The sequence below is a fragment of the Sceloporus occidentalis genome, unplaced genomic scaffold (genome assembly GCF_023333645.1).
Source record: "Sceloporus occidentalis isolate IW3139 unplaced genomic scaffold, rSceOcc1.0.p SCAF_90, whole genome shotgun sequence".
Classification (NCBI taxonomy): Eukaryota; Metazoa; Chordata; class Lepidosauria; order Squamata; family Phrynosomatidae; genus Sceloporus; species Sceloporus occidentalis.
In genome coordinates, this window is record NW_028317070.1 from 3,592,797 (window position 1) to 3,602,922 (window position 10,126).

The window sequence follows — 10,126 nt, forward strand, 5'->3', positions numbered from 1 at the left end:
ACACCTTAATACATTTTGAAGTTTTATTTCTTTTCCATTTGCGCTATGTATAGTTTTTATAGGTAAAACCGTGAAAATGGGTCTTTCTTAATTTTCCTACATTTTTAGATACGTTTCAAACTAACTGATGGTTTATATATATATATATATATATATATATATATATATATATGTTTAGCTGGAGATCTCTATGCCACTGCAAAATACCAGAGGACTTAATGTTACATTACTGGCACTTAATTGGCAGTTCTGTTGTGCGTAATATGAAACAAATCTTTAACTCTTTTTATAGGTGGTTAAAGTTGTGGACTGATGAATATGTGGTGTAAATAGGTGATTGTGGGCACAATAATTCAAATTCTCTCAGGCAATGTAAATGTATTAATCTGCTTGCCTTTGTATTTTTCTTAAGTAATAAAAAACCTTTTATGTGTTGCAGCAGATGTAAAATCTACCATAGGAGTGTTTTATATATTTCTTCATTATATCCTTTGGCTGCACAGCTGAATAGACTTTATTGATTATTGTGCAGCATCTCTTAGTGGATATAAACACTTTCTATTGGAACAGAAAAGAAAACGGAATACATGTGAAGAAAGTACCGCGTACAAGATTAAAAACGCACATCTATTGTTTATACCATTTTTATATATTTTTTATTCTAAAGATAAGGTACCGACTATGAATTTTTTCTCATGTACATATACAAACTGTATACAAATAGATCCTAAATAAAATATCAGAGAATTTCTAGGCATTCATTAAATGCTTGATGCCAGTGAAGAAAAAGAGACAAGTTTTATCTAAACAAACATTAAATGAACTCTGGACATGTACTCAAAATACCCTTTGTAATCTCTACAGTAGAGCCCTGCACGGGACGGTTTTCTTAATCCCATTCCCGCCCACTCCTGCGGAATTTCTGACCGTTACCGGCCATTCCCGCAACGTGTGTTCCACAAGGCGAAGGCAGCCTTGCGGGAGTGTGCGGGATTACTGAGACCCGCAGGTACACCCGAAAAAATGCCCGCACCTGCAAGTTTTTTGACGGTTCCCGCTGCAGTCCTCTACTCTACAGATATAAAAATAATAGATTTTTTGTCAAAGAAGACAGAATTCTAGATGGTATGCCTGCTCTTTGTATACTTCATCCTGAAAACCCTTTTTTCAATTTTAGGGAATATTGTATACATTTTTGCATGTTTTAAAACAACCTTTACATACAGTCTCACTAATTTACTATGCATTATGCAAAGCCAACTCAGTCCTATTAGCAGTGGAGGCCATCCAGGATTATTTTATCTCATCTCAACACACCTGTCGTTCATGGCTTAGAGAATACATACACTGTGTACAGAGATAAAAACAATAAATTGCAGAGGAAATCAGACCTCAAGTGTAGTAGCACTTTTAGTGCCTTAAACCAGCTAAGCTGTTTTATGTCTTTACAATTTTGACATGAGATTAAATTGTCCTACCAATGGTATCAATTCCTCAACCATTCTGGTGGCTTGTTTGGCTGTACCTATATGCACAGAGAATCCACCTCCACCATGTCCATAATTATGTACCACAGGAAGTTGCTGACCATTCTTGGAAAATATCTCCTTTTCAAGTCTTATTGCTGATCTTGTAGGTCTCAAACCAACCTTCTCTCGTATAATACTGACACCCCGTAGAGAAGGTTCAAGATCACAACACCTATCCAAGATCTCCTTGCTGATTTTAGCATCAGCCGAGAGAGTCCAGTCATCTTTTTGTCTTGTGCCACCAAGAGTTGTGCCAGTTATTCCAGGGTAGATGTATGTGTTCCCATTACCCTCTCTAATGAAGTGTTTAATCCATGGGGCATGGACCTCCAGTACTTGACCTTTCACAGGATACAGTAATAAGTCACCAATTAATTCTCTTGATCCGATACCCGAGCAGTTCACAACAATATTATATTTTCCATATAGCTGCCAAATACTTTCAACTTTTCCAGTTTGGACAGTTCCACCATTAGTTTTAAACCTATCAGAAAGTACAAGTTTGAAACAGGAAGGCAGTCAGATGCAGGTCATATGCAGCATTTATCCATTAAAATAAAATTAACTAAAATACAGATCAGGCCTTGCTTTCTTCTCCTCTGAAGGCTTCAGACTCCTGCACATCTTAAATACTTAAGCAAAAACTATATACTCTATTTACACGAAAAATAAAAGAATTAGCATACACATAATGAGAGTATTCTGATTAAAGTACTGAACTGTTTGTGTGCAGAAGACTGTGGCAACCTGAACTACCTCTTTCTTTACGGTCAATATTTAGAGCCATTAACCGAGTTTGAATTGTCTGATAACCAGCTAATAGTTGACAGACTAGTAAAATATTGTAAACCACATTGTCTTGAAATATTGTACTTTGCTCATGTCATTAATGTCTTGCTGTGCTCAAAATTATAAAGGTCACACTCCAGCTACAACAAGCAGTGCATTTAGCCTACTTTTCTACAGAGGCAGGCCCGGACTGGCCATCGGGCATTTTCCCGGGGGGCCCAGGGCCGGATTGACGTAGGGGCGGATGGAGCTGCAGCTCCAGGCACCCACCTTAAAATAGGCTCAGTCAGCACCGGACTGACTGGGCCTATGCGGCCGAATTAACGCAGGGCTTTAATTAAGCCCCTTAAGCCCGCAGCAACTGCGACCGTGTCCGCCTCTCTAGGAGGCCGGACAGCCCCCACCAGGGCCGGCCTTAGGGGTGCGAGGCCGCACAGGGCTTAAATTAAAACATCGGGGTTTTGGGTTTTTTTTGTTTACTTTATTTAACATCCTTCATGTTAAATAAAGTTTGTTTAACTTTATTTAACATGGAGGATGTTAAATAAAGTTAAAAAAACAACCCGATGTTTTAATTCAAGCCCTGTGCGGCCGCGCACCCCTAAGGCCGGTCCTGGTGGGGGCTGCCCGGCCTCCTAGAGTGGCGGACCCGGTCGCAGTTGCTGCTTACTCCGGCAACAAGGTAAGTAGGGTAAGGGAGGGGGGTGCAGTGAGAGGGGGGATAGATAGAAAGGGGTAGATAGAGGGGAAAGATAGTGAGAGGGGGTACATATTGATAAATGGGGAAGGGGCAGATAAGAAGGGGATGGGGAGAGGGGGTAGTGTGAAAGCGTACAAGAATGAATGAATTAATGTATGGATGAATTGTGTGAATGCGTATGAGAATGAATGAATTCATGTGTGGATAAATTGCTTGAATGATTTGTGAGACTGCATTAATGAATATGTGTTAATGTTTTGTGTGTATGAGTGAGTAAGTGTTTGTGTCTATCATGAATGTTTAAGTGATTTGGGGAAATGCAAAGATGGTACATGAAGGGTGGGCTTTAAAAATAAATAAATAAATAAAAATGGGCTGCTCAGTCTTAAATGCCCGGGCCTATTTTTTGTCCCAGTCCGGGCCTGTACAGAGGTATGATAACATTCCCAAGTCCATGCATACTGTTGGACAGGTTTTATTAATAAAAAAACAAAAAAAAAAGCCAAGCAATATACTTGGTCTATTGATTAAAAGGGCACTCAAGTCCAATATTTTGAGTGATTGGCGAAGACAACTGTGTTCACCGACCCTGTCTTTCAGTAACATGAGTGTTGTTTCACGTAGAAATGACACACATTTATTTTTACACCAGCTGCTTCCTGAGTTCAGTAAGACACCACTGCCAAGTAAATTTGTACGCATTTTCCCCTAGTGGCTAGGCTCTGGATTGAACCCAACTGTGACATGTTAGCCCCAATGACATGTTAGCCTTCTGGAAAGGCAGGCATCCAGACTATAGAGAGGAAGGAGTTAACTAGTAACACAAAAGTGTTTCATAGAAATAATTTACAGAGCAAAAGGATGGTGCGAAAATTTCAATTTAAAGAAACAAAAAAATAGTAATTAAAAAAGATTGCCTTTCTTTAATGTTTTTTTGAATAACAGATGGATTGCAGATCCATTTACGAGGGCTGTATGATTTTTTTGTATAAATTCCATCTTATTCATGTGTTAATTAGTCCTTATTTAAGTTATTTAGTTTTCTAATTCCTAACTTATTCAGATAATGTGTAGAATTGCCACCACCTTAATATTTCAAATAATGGTCCTTGATCAATTCCTCAATAAATATTTTTATATTCATATATTCATTTAGACACCCGTAATCTCCTTTTAACTCAAGTGTACAAACAATTTCTTTTCTTTAAAAGAAAACAAACCTTCGCTCCATCCACGGAAGGTAAAGTGAAGACTGACACTTGAGTGTTGTAAATGTCTGACCAAATTTATGACAAGGAAATTTTGCAATTTCAGTCGGTGTCATCAACCGAAATCCCAGGACAACATCCCACCAAAAAGGAAAAGCTTCTTCAGGGGGATTCTTATATACCTGCCACCTTTCAAAAATAAAAAAATAAATAACAATGTTTACTGTTCTACATATTTAGGGTGTTTTATACAAAATACAGCCAGTTGCCAGTTTTAACTAAAAGGGTGAAACTAGGGTCTCAGAGCTAGAGAATGGATAGCAATGTGGGCAACATTTGTTTGTTAACTTCCACACTGTTAAATACATAAAAATGTCTTCATTTTGGTCTTGAGAATAAATACAAGGGTCTGGACAAGATCAAGGCATGAGTCCAGTTTTGAACAGTGATTTTTTTCAACAAAAATCTTTCAATGTGATGCAATTCTGTTTTGCAAAAAATGCTGATACACAAAATATTTTAATGATATTATAACCATTAATTGTTGACCCTTCATGACCAAGGACATACTTAAAAACCATACCTAGAGGGCCGAGGACACACTGCTATGCTCTCACCTGTTTTGACGCAGCGATGAAGTCTGATTACAGTCTGAGGTACCCTCTGTCAGCAGAAACTAGCATCACTGGTTCTGAGCCGACAGAGACAACATGATGGTGTTCTGTGTGAGTGCTGTTACACTGGAGTGATTGAATGCTGAAACAGAAGTTCAGGCATTCTCTTCCTGCAGTATCAATGCTTACACCACAGGAAGAATACATTTTTACCTTGTACAGCACTGCGGAATCTGTTGGCGCTTTATAAATAAAGTATAATAATAATAAAGACCTGCTTTGGAGAGTATATACAGTATAGTATTGCTGGATTCAGTATACTGCAACTGGATTTAAAACTGTGTATATCAAGTTCAATTCTGTTTTAAATGTGGGGCATTCACAGAGGTTGCAGAGTCATCATTGATTGTAGCATCAAGTCTCAAAGTTGTTTGAGATAAACTCATAAAAGGCCATTAAATGTTGAGGTCTTCTTACTATAGTGTTTATTGGGCCCAGACTATGAATAACTTTAACACTTCCAGCAACTGAAAGGTTAATAGATACCGGGAGAGTTTTCTTTCTTGGTGCTGGTAGCACTCAAGTAACAAAGGTAATCGAACAGTGACTATAATGTATCCAGGGTACTTATCTTGAGTCTTCTATTGTGTGTCAGTAAATGTGCAGCTTCAGCAATATTCATGTTGCAGGGTTTCCAGCCATGTGGAAGTAATCTCCCAAGAAGGAAAAACAGGTATGCTCCACTCAGAATAGGATAAAAAAATAAAGTTGTATAAAATGTAATAATATACAAAACTACACATCTTCATGTGTGGACAGAATAGCACATCGTGTGCAAGGCTAAAAAACTAAGTGAAAGCCTTAGACAAAAAAATCACCACCAACTGGTTTCAGTGCCTTAGCACCATTGTCAAGGTTTCTAGTGAGTGAATTTGTGAGTGCCTTAAAAGTAAAAAAAAAACACCTCTAATTAGGAAATGTTGACAGGTTAAAAATTAAAGTAACACTGACCAATTAAGTTGTTCAAACCTGCTCAGTGGAGAACATTCAATTCTAGTATCCAATATGCTTCTCTTTTTAGTTAATGGGCTTTGCGATCACCTTCTTGGGTAAATATATTGATCGCTTCTAATCCTATAAATTTCAAAGTGGCTGGAGAGTCATGACCAGCTTCATGATGATGCACAGCCATTGCATTTAGTTTCTCCCTGTCAGCACCCAAAATAGAGTTTATATTGCGAATAGCAGATTCTGTTGCATAGATGTTGGGTAGTACCCCCTATGTAGAATTTGGAACAGGGGCAAATGAGCATATAGACGACAAACTCTGTATTACATGTAATGAACTGATTAATGTACATTTTTCTGCCTGTATAGGGATGATTAAAATATTTGGTATAGTGTGTATTTGAACACTGAACACAATGTCCACATGTATAGTTACCTTTTATTTTTACTTTTAAGTGACTTGCTGTTACGTCACTATGACTTAACACATTTCTAAGATTGGGTAAACATTTACATGTGACATTTGGGTGGGGAGTTATATGGTTAGTAAGTCTGCTTTCATGAGATAGCAGATGCCAGTGTTTTTTAATGATATCGGAAAATCTAGCTGAAATTGGAGAAAAGGAGGTAATGAATCTAACTGGTTGACTAGACACTTTTTTTTTTTATTTACGGGCCCAGACTAGCCACCTGGCACACAAGGCATTGGGTACACCAGGCCCACAGTGCCCTTGCAGCAAGTATAAAGACATAACAGCCACATGTATCTAGCCGGCAGCTGCACTAACGTTATTTGACAGTTGCTGGCCTTAAAGTGCCAGGTCTGCCTAGTCATCCCCAGGCAATGCTTGATGTTTTATTACTATTATTATTATTTTGGGGAGGTTTTCATGTCTACAGGAGCTGAGAACAGAGAGCCACTCTACCCCAGATAAGTGAGCGGTTTCTAATTAATTACATTTGCAAGTGGAGGCGTTATGCACCCTGCTACGTGTCACGTTCTGCCCAGGCTGCGGAGCTGCATATCTGTCTTGCTTCAGTTTCCCTGTTTTGCTTCGATCCATTCCTGGATTTCCTTTTGCTCTGTTCTGATCTTCCATTCCTTGCTTCTGCTTCAGCTCTGTTTCCTTTATAAGGTGTGCCCCACCTGTGTGTTCTGTTTGTCTCAGTGCTCTGTGTTTTGATTACATGTTTGGTTTGTTTCGTACCTCTGTCAGCAGGGCCGCCCCAAGGCAAAATGCCGCCTGGGGCGAATTTTAAAATGCTGCCCCCCCCCATTATCTACCCTTCCTCTCCCTCCGTCCCTGCCGCCCCCCTTGTACTTACCTTTCAGCAGTCCTGCGGCGAGTCTCCCTGTTCGGTCTCGGTGCCGGCTTGTAATGCTGAACGCCGGAAATATTCTGGCACTCAGCATTACAAGCCGGCACCGAGACCGAACACTGAGACTCTCCGCAGAGGAGAGAGAGAGGCGCCGAGCGGGTACTGACAGCTTGGTAAGCGAAAACCACTCGCGCCCCTTTCTCTCTCTTTCGCTTTAAAAAAAAAAAAAAAAAAAGGGGCTTGGGGCGGCAAAGTCCCGCCTGGAGCGGTTGCCCCACTCAGCTCCATTGTCGGGCCGGCCCTGTATGTCAGCAGTGATTAGCGTTAGGACCCACCGTCATTGGAGTACTTTGGCGTAGTGGTGGGCTAAGCATACTATGGCCATATGATGTGACAGAATCTCCAATTGTTATCATATAGTTCTAGGCTGGTTCCTGTATTCATGTTTGTTTGTCTCTTATGTACCTTTGCCCTTCTTCCTTGTATCATCTGAGGATTCTGGTTCCTCTCTCCTCTCCCTTTGTCCTAGTCAATATGGCCTATCCTTGCTTAAAGGAGAAGCGTCCGAGGATTCCGGCTCCTCACTCCTTCCCCTGTGTTCCTTGCCTTGTTCCCTGTCCTTTGTTGTGCCCTGTATCATGTATGTCTTGTCTGGTTATGTTTCGTGCCTGGTCTCCCTGTTCCTTGCTCTGTCCCTTGCTTGTTATGTTTCTGCTATATCCTTTGCTTAGCTTCCATACTTCCAGCCTGCAACATCCGTGCACGTGATTCTAGTGATGTTTCATTTCTGCTCCAGGGTGCCTGCAGGATATCACTTCGTTTCGTTTTGGTATACATCTGCTGCTATGTCAGGGCGCTGGTATGTGGCTGCACGACCCTAGGTGCTCAACACCTGGGTGAGTGTGGTTGCCCTGCAACCAGGCCCTGTCCAACTCCACTACTGCACTGTGACTCCTGCACACAATCTTTGGGCGCACTAGGTCAATGCAGACCTGGTCCGTGACACTACGGAGTTTTGAATTTGGATAGTATTATTTGTTTACTTGTAAAGTATATTTATGTTACACCTCTGAGCAGCCAAGAGACACTACTTACCTGTAAAAGCTTAAAAAAAACCATACCGTGCTACAGCAAGTGCTACTACACTCAGGTATTAGACTGAGGATTAATTTAGTGTTTCTTTTATTCATGGATATAAGAAAAAAAGTTGGACCACCTTAAACTGCTAAAGAGATTAAATGGGATTTTCTCTTTTGTGTGCAGGGTTGAAAGCATGATTTGTTTCATGTAATTATTAGCATTTGAAATACATCTTCTTACCCTGTAAGCAAGTTGATGCCAGCATCCGCACCCTCCGCTGAATTAGCTATTTTAAACAGATGGTCAAAAGTCTCTTGGAACCATTTTTTCTGTTGTTCACACGGAGTATCTGTTCAGGTTAAATATAAATGGATTAAAAGTACCAGTAAAAACTGTTTGGCAGAAAATAACACTTATCAGAATATTTTGTTTCATGGCAACATTTTTTCTATTACTTTGATAGGATATGGCTTTCTGGCATTCATTTACTGTAAAAGTACACCAGCTGCAACTCTTAAAGTGTTACATATACGTACAATATAGGTAGGTACAATATACTGTGTATATATATATGTATATATATATATATATATATATATATATACACACACAAATATATATATATATATATATATATATATATATAAATACATACATATAGGAAGATTGCATGACAAGTATTTTTTTGTTACAGAACCAGTTTAAAGCAAAGTATCATTTATTTTGTGATGTAAGCTGGAATCTGCCTGCTTTGCATAACATCACAATGAAACTCAAGAACAAAAAGATCATAGAGCTGTATAATGATGTCTTATTGAGGCTGATACTAAATCACCATGTTTATGAAGTATCTGTTGTTGACTGCAAGCCACAAAGAACCCCTTTCAAACAAAAAGTCAGAACAACATTTTGCGGCTGTTGACCTACTGCAGCAAGATTGTATGACAAAAAAGGCAAAATAACATTCATGTTCTGTAATAAATCTCAAGTTTTGATGCCAAACTACAGAATCTGAATAAAAATTAAAAGGAAATGTTTCTACTGACTGGACCTAGTGATGTATTAACCTTTGGTGCTGCCCTAGACCCGACTCAATGCAGCACCTTCATAGCTGTCATTCGCAATAACGAGCATCGTAATATAGCATCGTATCCCGACTCTGTGTGTTAAAGCCACATAATGCCTTTTTATTTAGTCTATGAAGGTTGTGATCCTCCCAGTAACCAACCCATTCAACAGCAGCACACAAAGGTACCCGATCTCTCTCTCTCCTGGACCATTGTGGCCTAGGCCAGAATACTTCACTAACTGAGCCATTCTATGAGTTACTTTGGTCAATAAGCCATTTTTTTTCATCTTTGCACCAGAATTACATTTTATTTATAATCCTTTAAGTATTTGACCATTGATACAGGAAATACTAAAGCTTTGGTGTGGTGGTTTTATTTTGAAAAGGAAACAATAGATGACAATTATGCCCAAATAAAGTTGTGCATTTCAGTTACCTGGATAGGTATGAGGAATCAGGCATCCAGCTGCCACATCACCTGTGGTGTTGGGGGAGAAGCTTTCTGAAACCACAGTTACTTCACATTGGGGAAGCGATTCAGAAATGCAAATGGCTGTTGACAAGCCAACCAGTCCTCCTCCAATAACTACTACTTTTATTGTCTTCATTGGCGTAGAGAAGAGGAAATCACCAAATAATTTCTTACATTCCGTGGACAACAGAAATAATAGAAGAGAGCAGTTTTAGAGTCGCATTCAGTATAAAGTAAAATGCAACTCAATTACTAATTGAAGTTATGAAAAAGTGTCCTTCCCCCTTACTGTATCACAAAATACACACACAATGTGGCCTTTAAATTCTTATGACCT

The 10,126-nt window shown here is 39.4% G+C and overlaps 1 protein-coding gene across 1 annotated transcript; it reads right to left on the bottom strand.

Annotated features, from left to right (window-relative positions):
* Positions 1 to 889: 889 nt before the first annotated feature.
* On the bottom strand, positions 890 to 9,925 carry LOC149284622 (D-aspartate oxidase-like). The gene is made up of 5 exons (XM_089496467.1): positions 9,754 to 9,925; positions 8,489 to 8,597; positions 4,239 to 4,415; positions 1,479 to 2,013; positions 890 to 1,072 (listed from the first exon to the last, which is right to left on the bottom strand). Exons 1-5 carry the CDS (start codon positions 9,923 to 9,925, stop codon positions 890 to 892), a joined length of 1,176 nt encoding a protein of 391 aa, XP_089352593.1.
* Between the last annotated feature and the right edge of the window lie 201 nt (positions 9,926 to 10,126).

Coding starts and splice junctions, on each gene's coding strand:
- LOC149284622 (XM_089496467.1), bottom strand. CDS start 9,925: ATGAAGACAATAAAAGTAGTAGTTATTGGAGGAGGACTGGTTGGCTTG. Junction 8,598..9,753: donor GATTCCTCATACCTATCCAG/GTAACTGAAATG, acceptor TAACCTGAACAG/ATACTCCGTGTGAACAACAG. Junction 1,073..1,478: donor TTGAGGAATTGATACCATTG/GTAGGACAATTT, acceptor TTATATCTGTAG/AGTAGAGGACTGCAGCGGGA.